This window comes from Rutilus rutilus (assembly GCF_951802725.1).
Source record: "Rutilus rutilus genome assembly, chromosome: 5".
Classification (NCBI taxonomy): Eukaryota; Metazoa; Chordata; class Actinopteri; order Cypriniformes; family Leuciscidae; genus Rutilus; species Rutilus rutilus.
The window spans coordinates 37,555,875-37,579,698 of NC_140213.1; the positions used below are offsets into that span (position 1 = coordinate 37,555,875).

Here is a 23,824-nt window from a genome sequence, read left to right on the forward strand (position 1 = left end):
CTGCACACAAACGCCATTTTTACGGCGACCCACATAAATCTCAAAAAGAGCATTATGTCTGGTCATATTCCGGCTCAGGCCGAAGGTGTTTTGAATGTAGCAAAGGTGCCCGTCCAGCCTGCCCAGTGCCCACCCATGCACATAAACACTACCCTCTCTGTGTGTCACACTCATCCAGGGTCGAATACAATAAAGCTGGCTCAGGCCGCTCGACCACTAAGTGTAGGGAAAGTGCCCACTGCCCAGTGTTCACCCCTACACACAAGCACTACCCATGCAGTGTCTCACACCACCACAGGGTTCATAACCACATGGGTTATGCTCACGCCGTTCATGTTTTAAGTGTAGGAAACGTGTTCGCTGTACAGCGCTCACCCCTGCCTGTGAAAACGACTGTATCTGCGCTACGCACACACATATCGTCTCAGCGTATGAACCCAGCACGAGCTGGCAGTGCTTCAAGTGCAGATCACGTGTCTGCCTTTCAGCACACACACTTTGTGAAAAACTCTCTGCGCCTCACGCCGCGAGCTCACACAGTTGTGCCTGTAATGCAGCATCTCCCCATTCATACGACCGGGGTGCTAGCTACAGAGCCACCACACAAAACACTATCTGCCCCATTCAAAACGAACATGATGAACGAACCGTGAATATGAGCGACCGGAACCCAGACTTCATTCTACCCCTGTCAATTCACGCGAAAGCATGGGAATTAATACCAGGGGTTTCAGAATGGGTACTAAAGACAGTGAAACAGGGCTACTCGCTACAATTCGCTCGCAGACCACCGCGCTTCACAGCATGGGTCGAAACATCGGTGAATCAAGAAGTAGCACACCTACTTCGTGCCGAGATAGCGAATTTGCTGAGAAAAGGGGCAGTGGAACACGTTCCATTAGCCCAGAGCGAGTCAGGGTTTTACAGCCGTTATTTCTTAGTACCAAAGAAAGACGGCGGACTCCACCCTATATTAGATCTCAGATGTTTGAACAAAGCGCTGATGATACGCTCGTTCAAAATGATCACAACCAGACAAATCCTCGCTCGAATTCGACCGGGGGACTGGTTTATATCAGTGGATCTGAAAGACGCTTATTTTCAGATCCAAATAGCAGCCCGTCACAGGCAATTCTTGAGATTCGCCTTCGAGGGCCAGGCTTATCAGTACACCGTCCTTCCATTCAGCCTGTCTTTAGCACCTCGTACATTTAGGAAGTGCATGGACACGGCGCTCGCGCCCCTCAGATGACGGGGCGTGAGAGTCCTGAATTATCTGGACAATTGGCTAATTTTAGCCCAGTCAAAGGAGGAACTGGTGTTACACAAGACATTACGGCTGGCCCATCTGGATCAGCTGGGTCTCAGAGTCAACTGGGCCAAGAGCGTTCTATCCCCAGTCAGGAAATATCCTTTCTGGGGATAGAGTTGGACTCCAGGTCTATGACGGCGTACCTGACGCGGGAACGCGCGGCAGCAATTCAGCGCTTTGCAGCAACATTCGCCGTAGGGAAGAATCTTCCCCTCAGAATGTTTCAGAGGATGATGGGTCTCATGGCCTCAGCCTCGACGGTGCTGTGGCTGGGTCTGCTACACATGCGCCCTTTTCAGCTGTGGCTGAGACGGCGCGTACCAGCAAAAGCGTGGAAGACAGGTTCGCTTCGTCTCACAACAAATCAGACATGCGTTGCAGCTCTGAAACCGTGGATGAAAGGTTTCTTGCATTAGCCCGGAGCCTTCTTGCATTAGCAAGACGTCTCCTCAAATGGGGCCAGCACAACCTGCGCTCGCTGAGAGCAGCGCATGTACCGGGCGTCCTGAACGTGGGCCCAGATATGCTATCCAGGGCCAAGCTCTCCCCAGGGGAGTGGGCTCTGCATCCCATGACGGTGCAAAATATCTGGGACATTTTCGGCAAAGCGGAAGTAGACCTGTTCGCGTCACAGACCAACGCTCACTGCCCAATGTTCTTTTCAAAAGAAAGGGACGCGCTGGCCCAAAACTGGCCCAAGCGCCCTCTCTATGCGTTTCCCCCGGTCGCCTTGTTACCTCAGGTAATCAAGCGAATCAGGGAAACCAAATGTGAAAGAATCATGTGACACTGAAGACTGGAGTAATGGCTGCTGAAAATTCAGCTTTGAATATTTACAGGAATAAATTACATTTATGAAATACTAAAATTGAAAAATAAAAAAAAGTTATTTTAAATTGTAACATTTCACAATACTGTATTTACTGTATTTTATAATCAAATGAATGAAGCCTTGGTGTGCATAAGAGATTTTTTCAAAAACATTTATATCTTACCAAATATCTTACCAACCACAAACTTTTAAACGGTACTTTATATTTAAAATGGAAATACACAAAATCTACTGTGACCATACAAAGTACAAACTTGCACAGGGACTGAGACAGAATATTTCTGAAACTTTAGTAATATGTGGTGAGGATGTGATATTGAGACCAGTTGTTATTATTAATGCTATTAGACAAAATATAACTTGCAAGGACAAATATAAGTTATTTTTCCATGTTATTGCCAATACTTAAAAGGCAAAATTCACTCTTTTATTGCAGTCTGAGTTTCCCCTCATCATCCACTTTTCTCTCATCTCTCTCTCTTTCTCCCCCATTCCCTACTCACTCTCTTTAATTGCTTTATTCCTCCAAGCTCTACTAAGGGAGTGTTTTGGAAAATTCAGCATTTCTTATTATCATTCGTTTCCAAACTGTTTAATCATATGTTTCTGTGAGGTTTTCTAGCAGCTGAGGAGGGACAGGGAAGCGAGAGGCAATTTAGGTCGTAGATGAAGGCCTTTGGGTGTCTCAGGGACAAAGAACAGTGTGACCTGCACCAGGGGGGTAGAAACCAGTCCGAACTAGCTGGAGATAGGGGGTATCTTTCTGGAAATTTACAAGAAACCTGGAAGGAGGAGTTCTTTTGCCAAGAAACTGTATAAGATCTGTATGTTTTATTATGTCTATTAGGTATTCTGTTTCAAAGCTGGGTGGCTGCGGCTTTTGTGAATGGAAACCTCATTGAAATAAACCTTTTCTCTTTATTACAGTTTTGTCTCGTGAAAGTTTTCTTACACCTCTGATGCTGTTTGATATTAACTTCTCAAAATTGCCATTACAACTTGGTGTCAGAGTGGGGTCCTGTGCGGATCTTCTTCTCCTGGTCCTGAAGAACGGATTTTGACGGAAGTGTACAATCCCGGCGGCATCAGGCAGCCGTCTCATACCCCGACTGTTTGAGATAGTGACTCAACAGGTTAAGGGAGAGAGAGCCAATTCCGGCGTTCAGAACCAGGGGAGGAACTCCCACCAGGATCAGAAAGAATCCGCGGCAATTACAGAAAAGAGAAAGCATCTCTGGGTAAGAAACGGCAGAACTGTTTTATTGATGTTAAGTGTGATTTGATAATTGTGTGTGAACGTGAACCATGTTGGCTGAGTTTTTCCTTTTGGTACGGGCGAGAGGTGATTTAGGGAATCACAATTTTTGAGGGAGAAACTGATCTGACAGATTCAGACCGGTTTCTGCCACACTTAGCTCGTTAGTGGACAGGGGTACCACTGGTGATTCAGATAATCACAGGTGCTGGTTAATTAGTTTTGCTCGAAGTCTCTGTAACCCGAAGAAGTCTTGCAAGAGTGGACGGAAGAGCCACGCCGGATTGATTAGGTGAACAGAAGATTTTGAGTAAAACATAATTACAAAAGCACAGCATATTTGCTGAAACCCGACCGATTTTGGGTGAAATAAGATCGGGTCTGTTGAAGACGTTTGACAGATACTGCAAGACACGTGTCGAAAGTGAAATCCAGAAGGGAAATTCAGCCAAAAATGGGGTCATCTAACAGTAAATTAGATCATTTTTATACACCAATTTTCTGTCAAATGAGAAATAATTATGGTGGTAAATGTATGGTTGACATACAGAAACTGATCAAATATCACGATTTTCCCGAAGCGGGGACCTTGAGTAAAATAAGACTAAATGTAGTAAAAGAGTCAGTAGAAAAGAACGAGGGAAAACAGAGTAGCTGCTGTGTGTGTGTCAAACATGTGTGTAAGAACTGTGAACCGACTATAATGTGTTGGGTAGAAGAGGCTGAAAGGCGAGAACGAGAGCAAATACAAAAAGAATTGGCATGTAATGTTGTGTGTGTAAAAACAGTTCCACTGGAACAGAATGCTACTAATGAACCGAATGTATGTGCTTTTCCACATGTGACTGAGGTGGCAACGGCTCCGCCGTCTGCCTACAATACAGCTCACTACCCAGTAGCAGAGATACCGGCCCTCAGGCTCGATCTGGACCGCTTTCCACCAGCCCCGAGAACAGCCCAAGAAGCACGACTTGCAGAAGCACGAGCACAAATTGAACTGGCAGAGGCAGCCCAAAGAGCAGCGCAGGCAGAGACAGATACAAGAGAAGCGCGAGCGGGGGCAGAGGCCGCAGAGCGAGTGGCACACAGACTAACAGCGCAGTTTCATGCACAGTTACACGGGCGTTTGAGTGCAATGCTGCGGCACGCTACTCACGCTGAAGAGGACAGAAAGGAGAAGAAAAAACCCCTCACAATGGTGGTTATGCAACAACGACGACCTAAACAACCCAACAAACCTGCATCTTCCCGTTCAAACCCTGCTGGTCGAAAAGGACAGAAAGGAAGAGCTGCTGGAGGAAAATGGAGCTGTTATGTTTGTGCCACAAATGCCCACTCGCTCCGAGACTGTACAAAATGTAGAGTGTGCAAGAAGGACGGACACTGGAGCAGAGCGTGTCCCACCATGAAGTCGGATTGAACCGGGGGGGCTGGAGAGCGGGACGGAAAGAGTCCGGTTCTGGCCAATCTCTGGCTACAGCAAAGGGAAGTGAAAATATTTTTACTAACACACACACACACGACGCACACACAAACACATACACTGATCTTCTTTCTGCTACCTGCAATGAAAAAACTGCTTGCAAATCTTTTTGTGTGTCTGATGAAACTTTGAGCAAAGTTTCTGATACTTTGAGCAGTGTTGTGAATGACGAATGTATGAGATTGTACAAAAGTACAGGGTTTCCTGAAATGCCAATTTACCCGTTATTAGTCAAGGGGGTAATTATTGAATTTTTGGTCGATTCTGGTATCAGTCTGTCCACGTTACGACCATGTGATTTACCATGTTTTCTACGGGAAAGTGTAAATTAAATTTGTCCCTCTGTGCTGATTCTTATGGAATTAGCATTGAGGAGGCACCACAAATTACTTGTTCTAAATTTGAGCAAGTGGGCTTGTGTCTGGCAGGTAACAGATATTGATTGGGCAGAAAAGATTTTGAAATTGGCAAAAGATCGTACAGACCCAGTCAATACAGAGTTTATGACAAATGACAAAATGCATTGTACATCACATGTCGTAACAGAACGAGATTCAGATTTTGAAAAGATGTGGTTTAATTCTGTGAAGAATGAAAGTGTGAAATTTGACCAGATTTTCTGGACAGAAAGTGTGTGTGCGCATTGGCTGCAGTGTTGACAGAAAGTCAGAAAGCTTGTTATCTAAATGACAGAGAACACTGCCTGCCACTTATCTGTCTCCAAGGCCATAAGCCAGCAGTGGAGAGATGTGGGCCTTTTTGTGAGAGAGTGTGTATCGGCCACAGACTGGGTGAGAGTTGACACACACACAGCAGAGAGTCAGAGTATGGGGGCATTTAAATCAAAATGTGACTTTGAGGTTGGGGGTTCAGAGAAATGTGACTGCTATTGGGAAAATGTGACAGGACAGGGAGAGGGGGATATTTCTGCCTCAGAAATTGATATTTCTTTGGCACAAATATCACCAAACTTGTGTGAAAAAAAACAAATATGATGTGGGGCTGATAAAAGGTTGTGAGCCAGTTGTAATCACACCAAAATCTGATTTCAGACCATGTAAGGCACAGTATTCCCTGAAACGTGAAGCAATAGAGGGCATAAAACCAGTGTTTGACGCTCTGTTGAAAGAGGGTGTAATTAGGCCTTGTGATGGTTCACAAGTTAGAACCGAAATTAACCGAACTCGTTTCTTATGTTGATGACCTTTTGATCTGTTCAGAAAGTGAGTCTATTTGCAGGGCTGACACTGTGACTCTCCTGAAGCATCTTGAAAGGGAGGGGCACCAGGTCAGCCTTTCAAAGCTGCAGTTTGTGAAACAGGAAGTGGCATTCCTGGGGCATGTTATCAAACCAAACAGCAAAGCACTGTCACAGAAAAGGGTGCAGGGCATAAAAGAGGCCCCAAAGCCTGTAACAAAAAACAGTTGCTGTCATTTTTGGGGATGTGTGCTTACTGTCGTACATTCATTCCCAATTATGCCATTTTAGAACAGCCTTTACGAGCCCTGACAACAGGGAAAGGGTTGAAGTCATGTGACAGACTTGTTTGGACAAGTGAAGCTGAGACAGCATTTGATAACATGAAAGCACAATGAGATATCTCGATTGTTAGGCCTTCTGGTTGTAGACCATCCATTGTTTAGATGGTTGATGAAAAGCATGACCTTATGACTTCTGTTCTCCTGTAGACGCATGGTGACCGATGAGACACGTAGCCTATTTTCAACAAAACTCGACCCCGTGGCAGCGGGATTGCCACACTGTCTCCGGGCGGTGGTGGTAGCTGAACTGGCCCTCAATGGCCTCAAGAGAGTTTGTAGGCTATGCTGATCTGACTTTAGGGGTCTCACATTTGGTGTCTTTGATTTTGCAGGAGCAGAGAACGTCACATTTGTCTACAGCTCGATTGAGGTATCATAAAATTTTGTTTGACATGCCAAATGTCACTGTTAAAAGGTGTGCACACCGCGTCCAGATTTGTTGGACGTTCCGCTTGATAATTGTGACAATGTCCTTTTTGTGGATGGATCTGCGTCGAAGAATCCACAAACAGGACAGAATAACGTAGGTTATGCGGTGACGACTGAATTTGAAACTGTAAAATCTGGCAAATTACCATGTCATTACTCTGCACAGGCAGCTGAATTAGTCGCTTTGACTGAAGCATGTAAACTGATGACTGACAAGTGTGTAACGATTTACACAGACTCGCGTTATGCTTTTGGGGTCACGCATGACTTTGGTGCTCTGTGGAAGCACAGAAAATTTTTAAGTCAGACGGACGACCAATACTGAACGCTACGTTAGTATCTGACCTTTTGGAGGCCATTATGCTGCCAGACAAGATTGTGATTTGTAAATGCGCAGCGCATATTAATGATAAAAGTTTCGTATCAACAGGCAACGCCAGAGCTGATATGGCTGCGAAGGCAATGGCAACAAACCCAAACTGAAGCTGATACCATTGGCGCCACTTGCGTACAACGTGACAATAACCTTAACAACGACATTTCTCCTTGTTTACAGAGCATGCAGTCTTTTTCCACAGGAGCTGAGAAAAACAAATGGAAGACGGCAGGCTGCAGCCTTGTTGATGGTGTATGGAGATCTGTTGGTGGACAGCCGTGTCTGCCCAGCCATTTTTTTCTTACATTAGGCTAAATTAATGCATTGGTGGGACCATGCATTAAAAGAGGGGATGATTATGCAAATGAGAGAATTGTGGTTTACCAAAGGTTTCACAATATATGCTGAGAATTTTTGCAAAAGATGTGTGATTTGCACCGCATATAACATTGCACGGGGCATTAAAACACCACTGGCAAGTCAGCCAGCCCCAGACGGGCCATTTGAATATTTAATGATTGATTTCATTGAACTAACCCCGTGCGGAAAACAGAAATATTGTTTGGTATATAGTCGTGGATATGTGGTCACGATGGAACACACTGTGCCTAAGACGCTGCCAGCGGGGGGCGCTGTTGAGCGTGAAAACCAGACGGTAAAGAACAAATTGGCAAAATGCTGTGAAGAAACAGGACTCTCGTGGGTGAACGAATGAAAAAGAGAGTCAAAAACAAATTTGAGCCCATTTGAAATCCTCTTTGGTAGACCACCATTCATGGGTATAACGGGGGAAAGAAGGAGGCTTCCATCAGCAGATGTGTGTGAGAATGAAATGTTGAATTACTGCAAAGAGATGTTGTGTTTGTGATCTAACAGTTCTGTGCAGGTGAAAGAAATACCAGGGGCAAAGTAGCAGAGACGTTCCTGCACAAAATCAGACCGGGTGATTACGTGGTGATTCGAGACCTCAGGAGAAAGAGCTGGAGGGCGAAACGGTGGCTAGGACCGCAACAGGAGGAGGAACCCCGACGACAAACAACGACGACAAACAACAACGGCGAAACCTATCGTGCTGCCAGGGCCACCCGAGATCGAACGGGCCTCTGGAGAGGAGCTGGCCTGGATGAGAGACGAGGGGACAAGCAAAGGTCAGACTGAGACAATTGAAAACTGGGTGGTCAGACTGCAGAAGTAAAACCAACCACGAAGAAATCAACTTTAAGTGTCCATTCGATAAACCGTATCAAAGTTCACCGGCGGCAGTTTGGGTTTGTGGTAATATCATATCACCGTTTGCAAAAAGGACTGGTCAGGGTGCTGTTATCCAGCTTTAATGAATGTGGGAACTTCTGTGTATCTGCCAAACAAGGTGGTTGGAGTTAACAAAGAAAATGTTTAGTGAAAACCTTTAGAATATGTTGAATGATTTTCTGTGCAGTTTATGAAAATGAATGTGCTGCCAATGATAATGATGAAGATTATGATTTGGCTATTGCAATTGAATCCGCCACTGGTGTAAAAGAATACAGAGAACTGCTTATCACTGCTGTGTTTACATTCCTGATTGGGACACACTGCTTCGAGGGTGTGCAGTAAGTTGGAGCTGTTTGAAAGCTCAATGATCAAACTATAGGCAAAGAGAGTGTTTTAATTATGGTCAGCAGGGCCATTTAGCCTGTAATTGTAAATGGACACTCGGAAAAGAAAGATATAACGTGAAAGTGACGTGTATTAATGTGGGTTTTTGAAAGTAGATCAGTGTTTAAATGACGATATTAAAGTTTTCGTCTGAGAAAGAACTAAGAATGTGAACGCAGTGCTAAAGTATGTGAAAAGAACGTGCAAGTAAGTAAGTGAAGGAAAGAAAGTTGAAGGAAAGTTAATAGGTGGAAGTCGTAAGAAGATTGAAGGTTAAAAGAAGGTTGAAAGAATTAAGTCTTAAGGGAATCCTTTTGAAGGAAAGAGCTAGTGAATTGATGAATACAGGTTGATGTAAATTACAGATGACTCCAACAAATGAGTTGCAAAATATTTTAAAAGTACCGGTAACTAAAAGGATGATAGTGTTTTGAATGAAATGCTTTGATAAGGTTTTAGATGATATAGAATGTATTAGAATGTATCACAAGCAGAGAGGGCAGCCTCAAAGTTAGTGTGAATCCTAATTGCAGATTCATAAACTCCTAGAAAAATACATTGAAGTAATTGGGAACTTGACAACTAAAATTGAGATGAAATGTGATCAAATAAGTAGAAGCAGTATTACTGGATTAATAGTTGCTAAATGTGAAATGTGTAGAAAGACATCTGATTAAACAAACAGCTTGTTAATGTTTTGAACGTGGAGGAATAGTTGACCATGAAAGAACTAGGAGCTGATGTTTTGCTTTCAAAAGATAAGTGTGTGCTGTGGCTGAGACGTCCAGTGCGACAGAGACACGATCTGAGAGGAAATTTGTAATGTCTAAATTCCCTGATGTGGGCAAAAGACAAATGTAAATTATGGTTGTTTAAAAAAAATAGATGTAAATTCTGGCAAAGATGCCTTACTGCTGGGCTAGAGTTAAAAGTTTAAGTGGTAGATAAAGTTTGATTTTAGAAGTTTATGAGAGTACAGTGTGCCAGTCCTAAATGCCTGAGAGTCTCTCTCATTCAATGTCCGCTAAAAGCTGTTAACTGAGCCTGTGCGATTTAGGGATTGAGAGATGAGTAATATGATGTTTAGTTTTTTTGTGAAACAGCAGAGATAAGTGGGACTGAAATAATATAGATAACATTAAGTTGAATCTGTAGACTAACCACTTGATAGAGGAATACTGTTTCAACACAGTTTTAATGAAATTGATGACATGTAGTACAAATTCTTATACTTTTGTGAAGAGTCCTGAAACAAACAGTGAAAAGAGGAGAGCAAACGCTGTAAGCAGCTGTGCTCTGAAGCTTTGACTTCAAAGAAATGTGGAGTTGTAAAATGTTGGGGGTGTCATGTTGTTTTAACATTCCTGATTATAGTGTCAACATAACCAATATCATCGAGCACATGAGAAAAGCTGTAAAAGAGCCGCCTCAAGCTACTGGTAGTGAGTGGGTGGGGTGGCTGATGTCTGCATGGTCAGGGTGGTTTTTCAGAATAATTCAAGCTGTCTTGCCAATTGTGGGTATGGGATTATTAATTCTGTTTTGTTTACCATGCATTATGAAGTGTGTTTAAAGCTAAGTGCAGAGATTGATCAGGGCAGGGACGGTTAGCACGTCAGTCCAAGCAGTGAAACTGACTCTGTACCCAATAACTGATGGAGAGCAATGTGATGATTATGACAGCGATGACGTGTATACAGACATGAGTTAAATGTGTTTTCTTTCTTTTTGTTGCCTTCCTGGGACCAGGAAAGGGATTTTCTAAACTTTGATTGTTTAGGGTTTGATGTCAATGATTGACTGTTCTATTCACTGTTTTTATTATTATTATTGTTTTCATTATTTTTATTTCTTTTTCCATTGTAAGAATGATGATATGTTCAGAAGGTTAAAAACAGCGGTCATCCGTGAATACAGAGAACTGCTTATCAGTGGCTCTGTTTACGTTCCTGTCTAGAGGATTTTCATAACAAGTTACGAGGTGACGTACAAGTGGAAGGGTTTGAAATGAGGGATTTTTATGTATACTATTTCTTTGCATCTTTTTTTATGAATTGATATGTTTTTTCCATACTAATGTGATCTATACTATTTCTTGTTTATACTGGGGTGACTGAGGGTCCGATCTAAGTGTCGGGGATGCAATAACAGTGCTTATTCATCTAGCCCGGTTTCAGAATAAACCTTTACTTGCTTGCTATAACATAGAGGGCCTATCCTGGAAAAAACAGCCTAAGCTTTTTCATTCTAAATTTTAATGAAGGTTCAAGTAAAGTATCAGGTATATAAAAGTCAGACATGAAGAGTATAACTGTGATGTAAAGACTTGAATCAATTCTGTTCTTGAAATGTAATGATGTAATGATTTTAAGAAAATTAGAAGACAAGGGTAAATTTTCCTTTTAATACGTTTATCAGAGAATGATAAAGAGGAGGAATTGTTTTGGAAAATTCAGCATTTCTTATTATCATTCGTTTCCAAACTGTTTAATCATATGTTTCTGTGAGGTTTTCTAGCAGCTGAGGAGGGACAGGGAAGCGAGAGGCAATTTAGGTCGTAGATGAAGGCCTTTGGGTGTCTCAGGGACAAAGAACAGTGTGACCTGCACCAGGGGGGTAGAAACCAGTCCGAACTAGCTGGAGATAGGGGGTATCTTTCTGGAAATTTACAAGAAACCTGGAAGGAGGAGTTCTTTTGCCAAGAAACTGTATAAGATCTGTATGTTTTATTATGTCTATTAGGTATTCTGTTTCAAAGCTGGGTGGCTGCGGCTTTTGTGAATGGAAACCTCATTGAAATAAACCTTTTCTCTTTATTACAGTTTTGTCTCGTGAAAGTTTTCTTACACCTCTGATGCTGTTTGATATTAACTTCTCAAAATTGCCATTACAGGAGCATTCAGTAAATCTAGCAGCACGGGCTGTCAAAACACAGACGAATGGGACAGCGTCAGATAAAAAGAATGCCACAGAAATAAATTTGCATTTTTAGTTCTAAGATACAGACTTGCAAGGTGCCTGAAAACAGCTGTCAGAAGATGTGTGTGAAGAAGTTTATGAAAATATGTATAGCTGCAGCAAAAATGTGAGAGAACAGGAATCTGACAAGGCGGGTGGTGTTGTGTGTGCAAATGTGTTTGTGTTGAAAGAGAGATCATAAAAGTGAAATAAGGCAGACAGAAAATCATTTTCATTATAATGATGGTTCCTCCTGAGCTCACTGTGCTTATTCTACAACTTTTTTTTTAAAACAGAAGAGGACCAGAGATGCCAGGGCATCAGTGCTGAGCTGTGAGCTGGGGTTCAAATTAATTTGCCATCTCAGCTCACTTACAATCGAAAGAGAAATAAATTTGGATGGCTCATTTGAATGAGTTGGACATAACAGCTGCATGGTTTTTACTGTCAATACTTGAGGTGGCAATCTATTTTCGATTTCAATAGACCATAACATTTGTCCATGCCTCAACCTTGTCTTTATGCAGTCAAGTGACTTACGAATGGATCGAAATTGATTGATTGGATGAACAGACAATATATATCTCTTCTGTACCATTCATAAATTAGGCTCAATTCCTTTACAAGAGAACAGATAATTGCCTCAATCTAACCACACACTGCAGACTATTTTTTTCTGTGCTTCATAAAAAGTGAAAGGACATTTGATAAAAGGGTACATGTTCAGCCACTGAGTTACAGCACAGATAATGGACCTGACATTTGACATGCACACACAATACAATATTGACAATATGAGTAATTAAAGGGATAGTTCACCCAAAAATCATCATTCTATTATAATTTACTCACACTAATGTCAGTCCAGAACACAAAAGAAGATACTGTGAAGAATTTTGGAAACGGTTTAGGTTCCACTGTATGAAAAATAAAATAAGAATATCTTCTTTTATGTTCCCCTGAAAAAAAAAAAGTCACACAGGTCTAGAACGACATTAGGGTGAATAAATGATGACAGTATTTTCATTTATGGGTGAAAAATGAAAATATTTCTTAATATTAAATATACCTTTAATATTTTGAAATGGGTTAATGTGGTTGCGGTTTTGCAAGGATGAGGAAATGAGAGCCAAACTCATTTAATATAAAAGTTTAAACCTTTACAACTCACCTGTATTAAACATGAAAATGCGACAAAATAACACTAGAAGTATGCATTTATGACACCAGTTAATGCATTAACTTTGGCACCCCTCAAAAAATAACAAAAAAAATAACAAAATTGAAAACAAAGCAGAAATAACAACTAAATAAAAAAAATTCTAAACTGTAAGTGTTGGATAAGTCCCTCTAAAAAGTAATGAATTACTAGTAACTAATTACATCTTCAACAGTGTAATTCATTTACTGTACTAATTACTCTCTCTAATCAAATTAAAGTAATTAATAACTTGGTGATGAATTACACCCAACACTGACTATCATAGCCCTTGATAGTAGAGAGAGATTTTTGCGAACCTTTTCCACATAGAAGCTGATTTGTTTGGAGGAGATGTCTACCGCTGGGGAGACGAATTGGCATGTGACGTCTGTAGTAATGATGCACTCTTTCCCATACTGACGCCCGATAACAGCATAGCATACAAGTTTTTCCGTAACCACCTGCAATTCATAAACACACATTTAAAAAACACATTCATACATATATCTTTTTGTATTCTCAATTTATGAGTGGATGTGAATCATCTTTGAAAGTTACATTTTTAAGAAACCCAGCTCAGCCTTGCACCAAAACTAAAAGCCTTGCACGTTCTCTATGATGCTTGGGAGCCGGCACACCGACTGATGGCTATGCAATGCAGCAGCCCAGCGTGGGACGCAGCAGGGCAGGCCTATATTCACTTCTCACCTTCTCTCATCTCTAATTTACCATTAAATCAATAAGGACTCAAGGAGGCATGCATCTCTGTAATGCTCTAGAGAGGAAGTCAATGCACAGCTCCATGCGTCTCCACTAAAAGAGGATTAAGTGTGGCTTTCAGGACCTTCATCACCCTAGTATTCAAACTATAGCAGGTTGTGTCGGAACCGCTGTTGGCCAACATATTTGAAATTGTTGCAAGGAAAGCAGTCTAGTTACCAGTTAGAGACGATTAATAGCTGATGCACATAAGAAAACGTTCTGATATCGGTACCTTGGGGACGTCAGAGGAGCCCTCTAGCAGCATGTCAGCTGAGTGGCCAGGAGGAAGTAATAAACGTGCAGGTGATAAGCTGAAGACAGGGCCTCCTTGATCTGAAGTTTGAAGGCTCTTGCTTTTTTTGTTCCTAGACTTGTTAGGTGACAGAATGTCTCTGTTGTGAAACTGTGGAAACCCCTCTGTGGTCCATAATAGTCGGTGAGTGCGACGTCCTTGATTAGTAATTCTGAAGGCATACCGACATGGGCCGCAACTAGAAGACCAGAAGATTTAATAATTTAACTGAACATGAAGTTTTGTGGATAGCGGACTATTGTAAATAGCAGAATTCAAGGAGAGACATTGCCGTTGTTTTACCTGAAGTGGGTTCCCAAATCCAGGCTAGGAGCCAATGGACGGTCAGTGACTATGGTGGTGCCCTTTCCTTTGGCCGACACAGGAATGTTAAAATTTTGGCCGTCCTGGATTTCCAGAAACAGTTCATCCTGGAAGGGTATGGTGTCGTTCAAATGGGCTATCAACTTCAATTCCAGACTTTCCTTTGGAGGAATTTCCCCTTCACTGTGATCCACACGCCAGTGAGACCTGTTCCTCACCTATCAACATTCACATACACATTATAGCACAAAATCCCTAATTCCATTGTGTAGTTTTAAACATACGATAGCAAAAAAGGATAATAACATTCTAATAATTCCATACATATAATGTTTAAACGACATATTAATCACAATGCTCTCACCCAGGGCCGGATCTACCATACGGGCAATCTGGGTACGTGCCCAGGGGCCCTTGCGCAGAGAGGGGCCCTCCGTGATCGGAGTTTTTTTTCTTTCTTTTTTTTGTGCGCCATGTACGTTGCTATATAAAAATAGTACACAAGGCTTGGCCTCGATCTTGATAATTATCCAATCAGGATAAAAAAAAGTATATATTACATTATATGATCTCTTATTCATGCAAATGATTTTAAACTATTCATGTGTGACAAGACAAAAGTGTGACTGTGACGCGCGCGCACGCCAGTATCGTGCGCACAGACAGCACGCCAGAATACAGTTATCTTTTGTGCTTGAACTAACAATAACACACACAATTATGCCAAAATGTCAGTTTTGTCGAGTATCTTCGTAACATAAGAGCTGTCTTATGATGAACGTGAAGAGTTGTGAGAGAATGAGGCGCGTGTGAGATCCACGTCTCCATCAGCTGGTCTTAAAGAGACAGCAGCCAATAAATCTTTCTGTCAGTAAAGTTGATCAAAAAACAAAAAGAACAGAGAAAATGACTCACTGCTGTTGACTAAAGCTTTTTTTTTTTGCTATAATAAGGATTAGTCTATATTTAATTTATAATTTATGCAGTGCAGTTTTATAACTTTATTCAATTTCGGTATATGTCGTAGGTCTACCTGTTAGACAGGGACAGGTAAATATGACATTTATTTTTAACTCTTGTATTATTGAGACAAATAACAATATTTAATTAAAAAAATATATTATTTTAATTTGAAAACACAGTGCATTTAGTTGTTGTTTCTAGTTTGAGTTGAGAAATAGGCTACACATTTCAGCATTGTCACTAATCTGTGTGTGCATTTTACTTGAGAAATAAGCTAAGTTAACTCATGAAACCATTTGTTTACTAGATCGCAATCGCATATCGCAATATTGACCTCAATAATCACAATATGAAATTTTCCCCAAATCGTGCAGCCCTACTTTTCAGAAAAATGTATTTTGTATCATTGTCTTGTGAACTAGTCATTCAGCTTTTGATCAATAGTGATTGGAATGTTAAATCCCACACCTGGTGGGCCACACTGTGTGTGTGTGTTTTCCTTTGGAGGGTGTGGTTGTCAGGTAGGGGAGGGGGGCCCATGAGCTTCAGTGCCCAGGGGCCCCTGGGGGGTACTAATCCAGCCTTGCTCTCACCCATTTAAATCTTGCTATATATATAAAATACATTACCATCCAAAAGTTTGGGGCTAGTAATATTTTCATATATTCTGTTTGAATATTAAAAATGTAATTTATTCCTGTGATGGCAAAGTTGAATTTCAGCACCGTTACTCCAGTCTTCTTCAGTGTCACATGATCCTATCAAAATCAAGAAACATTTCTTATTATTATCAATGTTGAAAAGCTGTGCTGCTTAATATTTTTGTGGAAACAATAAACATTTTTTTTTGAACAATGTAAAAGTATACACTGCCACTTTCGATATTTTCTTTTCTTTGTTTATCAAGAATTACTTTATTTCCAAAAATAAATCTTATCCCAAATTTTTTAACGGTAGTGTTAATTATTTTGCAACTTTGGTCTTACTCAGCAACTAAGAAAATTTTAAGTATACTCTTCTATCAGTTACAATTGTGACCAAGAATAACCACTTACTTTCACTAACTTTTCTAAAATGTTTATTTTACTGGCCAATCCAATGAGTAAAATACAAATGATCACCTAGCTAGGAATACTTTGGGATCAAATGGGTTAATATACAGTAGTGACAACCTAAAGCATCCTTCATACATCAACTTCATACATCAACATCAACATACAATATACTGTATAGTCCAAAAAATAAAAATAATAATTCACAAGCAAAAAACAATGGTAAACTCCCTTTTGTGTGTGGACTGATTCTTCTGTCTTATGTAATGTCCAGGGGAAATGATCCCACAGTGGGTACGTTTTCTAATGGGTAATGAGAAATATTAATGATCATTCCCTCCCGGTCGGCTCCAACACAAGTAACTGCCACTCAAAAGCCAACCATTAAGCAACATCTTATCTCAGTCTTGTAATTGAACAAGGTTTTAAATGAGCAGCTATGTAGTGATAACATGTAAACATACAGTTTGTGTGTCTATATGCCTTGTGCTGCCAGCAGGATTCTCTTTATCTGAAGGGAGAAGAAAAGACTGGCAATAGTATAAAGGAATTGGAATTATGTGTCCGTTTTATAATGAGTACTGAATGGCTGATAGAAGAACACTGTTTGTGCTATAACTGACCCAAGAGTCTAATACTTCCACTGCATCGGAAATCGAATTCTATGCAAATATACAGTACGGCAAAAGAGTAGCATGTTCGAATACATAGTAACTATTCGAAAAACAGTAGGTGAAAAGTACCCATATAACCTACTACTTCCACCAAGATTCAGGAGTGTGCATTCAATCAATCCCATGATGCCACGGGAGAGGATTTATGAATGGCAGACTCAACTGTAGTCCACATGGCAGTAATAACATGGTGGATGTAGTACATCAATATGTATAGTACATAGAACAAACTTTTTTAACAGTCGTGAGGTAAATTCTAATTCCAATGTACTGTAGTACCTTCTCAGACAATATGCTTATACAACAGAGTATTGGGATGTAGGATATGCATAAGCAGTTTTTTCCTCTTTCAAACCCCATATGTTAAGCGCCTCCTCTCTGTCCTACTTTTTCTCCCTACTTTCATTATTTCCTTATAACAAGAAATAAACCAAAGTGAAAAAAGTGCAAGCTTGTCTTTGCATGCAAAAGTGCAACCCACCAGCTGCTTAATTTGTACCACTGCTTTCCATAACTGTTGGCGGAGGATTCAAATAAATTTTCATAATGCGGCCAAATGATTGATGTCCTGCACATTAACTTTTAATTGGGATTTTCTGACTGAGTAAAGAGAATGGGTGTTGGTGTGTTAAGGGATTCTGATTAATAGCGTTTTATTTATCTTAAGGTGAGACACTACAGGTGAATAGGGTTACATTTTTAAATAACAGATATCACCATGAAACTTCCTCAGTTGATTACTTACACAAGTATAAAAAAATATATATTATTACAAGTTTTTGAAATATGTATGTTTAATTATTTTGGCATTATCTCATTAAATGTGTGATTTTGCATATATTTTCGGTAGATAGATCTAAACATATGATAAAGCCAGGTGCTAAATTCTTTTCTCATTTGTTTACACACAAGATGAAAAAAATAAAAATTTCAGAAGGATTTCAGGATATATGCTTTCATTACCTAGGAAATCAAAATACATTGTCCATAGCCTTAAAAAATCATTTTTCGCCATTTTTTTTTTGAATAAGATGTCAAATAAATCAGGCCAGGAATGATTTATTAACAAATCCCTGTGAAAATATCTTCAAAATACTGCTAAGTGTATAACTGGAAAGTTTGGTGTACATAGGTGCTACATGGACTGAGATGTTTGTACTGGAGAATGACAAAACTCATTTTGAGAAAACGGCATTTAAAGATTTAATAGCTCTAAATGAGATTTTGTCATTAGCTTTAAATCCCCCTTTGGGCATTCACAATTGGTTACTGATAAAAAGGAAATGCCCATATTTGGGTTACATAGCGTTGTGCAGGAGACTCAGAGCTTTACAACGATACCGGTCATGACAGACTTCAGTAAACAGACGGGAACTCGGCATGTCGCGTTGGAATGCTAACTTCTTGGTAAATTCGGGAGAAACTTACCGCCGCAAGTAAACAAAATGTAATAAAAAAAAAATTCTTAATGTATATTTGTAACGTTTTCTTTATAGCAGCTTGATAGAACATATATTGAAGGAGTAAACTAGCCCAAAATCTCAAAACTGACTACTGCATGTAAAATCGATGTTTTTGCCTGCCGTGTCTCGCCTTAAGAGTGTGGCTCATCCTGATGGCTGAGTATAGCTTTTGGCACATTTATCATCATTTCCATTATGCTCTCCTTTTACAGTCTTCATAGGGAAAAACTAAGTGAGCAGACTGTAGAGAAGAAATTGAAGGATAAGTATTTCAAATTTGAGTGTGCACAATCTAAGACATTAAGATAATCAGAATGTACATTATCCCACTTAATACATGGCTGCAATTCAGTAGTCATTAGATAGACTTTTTTTTTTTTTGACTTGGTCACAACTGTCCAATCCTTATCAAGTATTACAGAAAATCGTCCAAACACCTCATGAGTGAATTGGTAGCTGACTTTTTCATAACCAACTCCTCAAACTGATATGACCTCTGAGTCACGCGGGAGCTATATATTTGTGTGTGGCAAAGTGTGTTTGTGAGGCAGACGGTGTGTTAGAGGCCAATCAGGGGGAGCCACACTCATATCTCATATTCACTCAACTGTGAGCCATAGCAGAGCCACATGAATAATTCTGGAGAAATACACTGAATCTGATCATCATAGGTAGTAAAGGGTTTTGGTAAAACTTTATATTAAGGGTCCCTTTGAAATATGTTGTAATTCCAAAGAAATTCATAACATATTGATATTCATAACATAATGCAATAGTATGTCTTTAAATTTACAAAAGAAGTTTGCCAATGGCTTATGCTTCAACACAGTCATCACCAGCAGTAGGCTGCCCTTGGAGGAAGAAAATTACAAATTCAGTATTCAGCAAGGAGGAAACGCCTTTGAGCAGGTAGAGGTTAGAGAGAGGGCCCTATCATTTGAACTGCGCCGGACTAAAGGAGGTCAGCAGGGAGACATAGATCACTCCGTAAGTCTTCATATGAAAGAGAAGTGGCAAAGCAAGCGGGAGAGAGATAAAGGAGGGGAAGACAGAGAGACGAGCCGGTCGATAGGGAGCTAGATCGAGGTTGGGGCGATTTCCCCTTGAGAGAGGAATCAAGTAAAGAACAAGCCAGCTGAAATTTCAATAATCAGATCAGACCTGCATTAGAAGGTTTAACACCATTGATTGCTTTAAACTTCATCGTGCTGTAGAGCTTTACAATGGAACCAAAAGTCAGTCTCAGGAGAGACATATCTTTCCCAAAAACTCACAATACTTGTTTATCAGAAACTACATGAACAGATGGACGCATAAAAGCAAAAGACTGTGTTGTGAGTATTTTCAATTCACGACGCACTGCTGTCAGCATCTGCCTGGCACTCAGCCACGCTATCGAGCGCCTGTAATGAAATTCAGGATCGACTAAAGCTGGAAAATGTTTAGTAAAAACTCTGGGCTAATAAAAGTCCTCAGCCTTGGAGGAGAAGACAGAATCAGTTTACCAATGAGTGTCGACACAATCTAGGATGCCCTTATTAATATCTGAATGAGTTTGTCTATATATGTGTCCAAGTCTCTTAATGTATGTGTGTGTGGTTGCATGCAATCCTTCCATGGATTAATTAAACAAAGCCTAATGCTAAATTTATCAGTGCTGAGAATCAAGGAGCTTATTTAATATAAAGAGCGACCAAAACGAAAAATGGAAATTAGGAGAAATTAGGATTTATAAAAGACATATGAGGATATTACATCTAATCTAATCTAAAAGAGCATTCACAAGGCATGGAGACAAGACCATGATATTGGACCCAGAGTAAGAAAACAGTAGAATAGGCATCAGGTGAGGAAACTGACATTACAAGGTCAAAGGGAAACAGTACCAAAGCTTTTCATCCCTTCTGTAGCATTAGAACTCACCATTTGAGCTAAGAATCTGGCTGGGATTGGGGAGTCGTTTGACAGCTGCAAAGTCCTTGTGACATCAGTCAGCACGGGAATGCAGCCAAAGTTCAGCTTGGAAGCATTGACAGAGACGGAAGGTCCCTGGCCAACACAGGACAGGAGGAGCTCCTATGGAGAAAAGGATTACACATATCAAAGATTTTTAGCGAAAATGTTGTGATGTTCCACCGAAAGAACGTAAACCGAAGACTGTGACAGAAACCGCTTTGATAACAGATCTATTAACAGCGAAGATATAAACTCTGACAAAGAGAAAAGACAGTGTACACACGAAATGATCCATTTTAATCATTTTAATGTAAACAGCGGCTGATGATTGATGATAGTGTTAATACAGAAAAAGGGAGGCTGTTTAGCGCAGCATCTCACGTAATAGCTAAAGAGAGGAACCGTCTCTTATGTGAAAATGCGGCAAGGATTCTGATTCTAAAGAGCCTTTGACACATTCTGGATCTAAAAAAAAACACACCTTTACTGTTCTTTAGCAATTTGTTATTGTAATGTACAAATGTATTAAACTAAATCAGTTCATTCTGAGATATCATGATTTTGTAACGCTTTCTGCACATCATAACAGCCAACTCTGTTTCTAATACAGGTTGTTTGCAAATATTGCATTAATCATTGACACATGCATAATTTTTCTTTTTTATTCAATACACTTGCTGTTTTAATTAAACGATATCTTAAAAATTGTTGGAACACCAACTGCAGGAAGAACATAGTCTAATTACAGTACATTTTTGCTTTCACATACATGTAATTTATGCATTTGGAAAACGCTTTATCCAAAGCGACAAACTGTATATTGCATTTAAGTTATACATTTTATCAGTTCATGCATTCCCTGGGAATCAAACCATTGACTTTGGTTCAATTGAACATGAGTAAATGTTAATCTTACATTTTTTTATTACATAAATGCAGTCTTGGTGAGCATATAAGACTTCTTTCAAAAACATTACAAAATCTTACCGATCCCAGACTTTTGAGTGCTAGTGTAAAATATGCACTTGCCGTAATGTCATAAGTAGACATATACTCACCAACGGTGGGTCTTGACGGCCTAGTATAGCAATGTGAGCTGTTTCCTGTAGGCTGCCCACTGTCTTGGCCTGAAGAACTATTGGAATCTGTTCTGTGCTGTACGGTTGGATGACCCCTCGTGCGTGAGGACTGGAATAAAGAAGAGCAGGGTCTTCCTCATATGGCTGCAAACAGAAACGAGTGTCATATGCTTGAAAACCAAAATACATATCTCTAATGTCTGACCTAGAAAATTGGAAAGGGCTGCTATAGAAAACGCAATAAATTTTACTTGATTGGGAGGAATCACCTGCGGCAGAAGTCCATAGCACGCAGGAAGGTCACTATCATTAATGAGCTCACATGATTGCTCATAGGGATGACCCAGGAAACAGTGCTGGAACTGAAGATCTGGGTTCTTGAGGACCACATCAGGCACAACACATCTACCGGAACAATCAGAGATAAGTTTTGTGCAGGGAAAACAGCACCACTTTATTTCCCCGATGAAAGTGTATTACCTAGCTTTGATTGGGAGAGCTAAAACCTCCTCTCCAACACCTTGAACATCCAGCACTAAAGCCAGATTGTAGTCTTGCACCGTGTTGGAGCAAAAGGTTAACTGAAAAACAAACACACATACACTACTGGTCAAACGTTTAACATTTATTTATGTTTTTGAAAAAAGTATCTTATGCTCATCAAGTCTGCATTTATTTGATCAAAAATACAGTAAATCATTGCGAAATATATTTTAAAATGTAATTTATTTCTGAGATGGCAAAGCTACATTTTGAGCAGCCATTAATCCAGTCTTCAGTGTTACGTGATCCATCAGAAACCGCTTAAATATCATGATTTGGTGCTTTAAAATTAAATACAATTTATTTTTATTATCAATGTACAATGTTGTGCTGATTCATATTTTTGTGGAAACAGTGTTAATTTTTTAAGTAATTAAAAAAAAAAACACATCCTTGCTAAATAAATATTAAAAGGTATTAATTTCTTTCAAAAAAAAAAAAAAAAAAAAAAAAAAATCTTACTGACCCAAAACTTTTGACCGGTAGTTTACTAAGATTTTATATCTCCGTCTTTATTTTATGAAACAACCCCACTTAAATATATCATAGTCACTATTACACATAATCACTATTACACATAATCACTATTATAAAAGTGCTTTAAGTGCTCTGAAACCTCACATATGGGATCACAGACAACTGTCACCACGAAATGTAACCGCCTGAGAAGAACGGCAAAGTACTCTCCAGGTGCGTTTCTTTTATTATTCTAACATGTCTAGGAGGCTGCCGGCCAGCTGTGTGATGCATCTGGGAATATTGTCCCATTCCACTAATACGACTAACCGCAACCCTCTAATATGTATTCTTGTGCTGAGGTCTCATTAGAGCACAGTGAGACACACTCTTGTCACAGACTGGGAGAGGCACATTTGCACACTGACAGGAGACACCCACATCCACAGGAAGCACAAAGACAGGCGGACACATCCAACAGATTAGCCCTCCAAAGTGCTGACAGCTCCCACTGATGGGAAAAGACCAGCACATGACAGGTACGCAAGGTACCTGGCAACCAAAGGAACATGGGCAGATAATCACAGCCCGAGAGAGAGAGAGAGAGAGAGAGAGAGAGAGAGAGAGAGAGAGAGAGAGAGAGGCAGGAGATACTCTTCTCATTTATCACCTTTTCCAATATATTCCACCTCCCATTTTTCTATTAATGGAATACAACAGCCCTTTTTTAAAAGTCCAAGCTGTCTGAGTTTTAACAGGGATTAAAGGTCTGCTCTGAACGGACGTTTAAGGCTGCACTTAGTTTAAAGACCAAAGTTTCTCGTCTCTAGAGAGACTGTTGATGTTTGTGGCACGGACAGGTCATAGGGAACATCTTGACAGGTCACTTCTGCTTTTGCATAGGGAAATTGATTCAAATCGCTTTGAGGTATTCAGCGAGATAATACGTTGACGGGTCGGCTTAGAATCAGAAAGAGCAAACATACCTGGATATCCATCTCAGCCATAGCATGAACTGTGCCTGTGCTGGGTGATAAGATAAACTCTTTCGGTCTTCTTTTGGTTTTGTCTCCCAGTCCCCATTCACTTCTGTTCAGCTGAGTGACCTGGTCCGTGCTGGTACTGCTCGCCAGTCCCGTGCCATCCCCGGGGATCCGCAGTCCAAAGCTCATGGGCACCACTGAAGTGTTGCTAAGGCGACATGTCAGCATTTGCGGAAACCCTTGTGTGAGTG

At 40.4% G+C, this 23,824-nt stretch overlaps 1 protein-coding gene across 1 annotated transcript in view; it reads right to left on the bottom strand.

Moving 5' to 3' along the window:
- LOC311291126 (hydrocephalus-inducing protein homolog) overlaps positions 1 to 23,824 on the bottom strand; it is a gene marked incomplete at its 5' end in the record, with an annotated part of 141,571 nt that overhangs the window by 13,212 nt on the left and 104,535 nt on the right. Inside the window, 8 exons of the mRNA XM_084409999.1 lie at positions 13,344 to 13,487; positions 14,021 to 14,279; positions 14,384 to 14,622; positions 20,480 to 20,632; positions 21,571 to 21,735; positions 21,861 to 21,996; positions 22,072 to 22,172; positions 23,577 to 23,812. Coding sequence (XP_084266125.1) covers positions 13,344 to 13,487; positions 14,021 to 14,279; positions 14,384 to 14,622; positions 20,480 to 20,632; positions 21,571 to 21,735; positions 21,861 to 21,996; positions 22,072 to 22,172; positions 23,577 to 23,812 — 1,433 coding nt within the window. The remainder of the gene's footprint in view (positions 1 to 13,343; positions 13,488 to 14,020; positions 14,280 to 14,383; positions 14,623 to 20,479; positions 20,633 to 21,570; positions 21,736 to 21,860; positions 21,997 to 22,071; positions 22,173 to 23,576; positions 23,813 to 23,824) is intronic.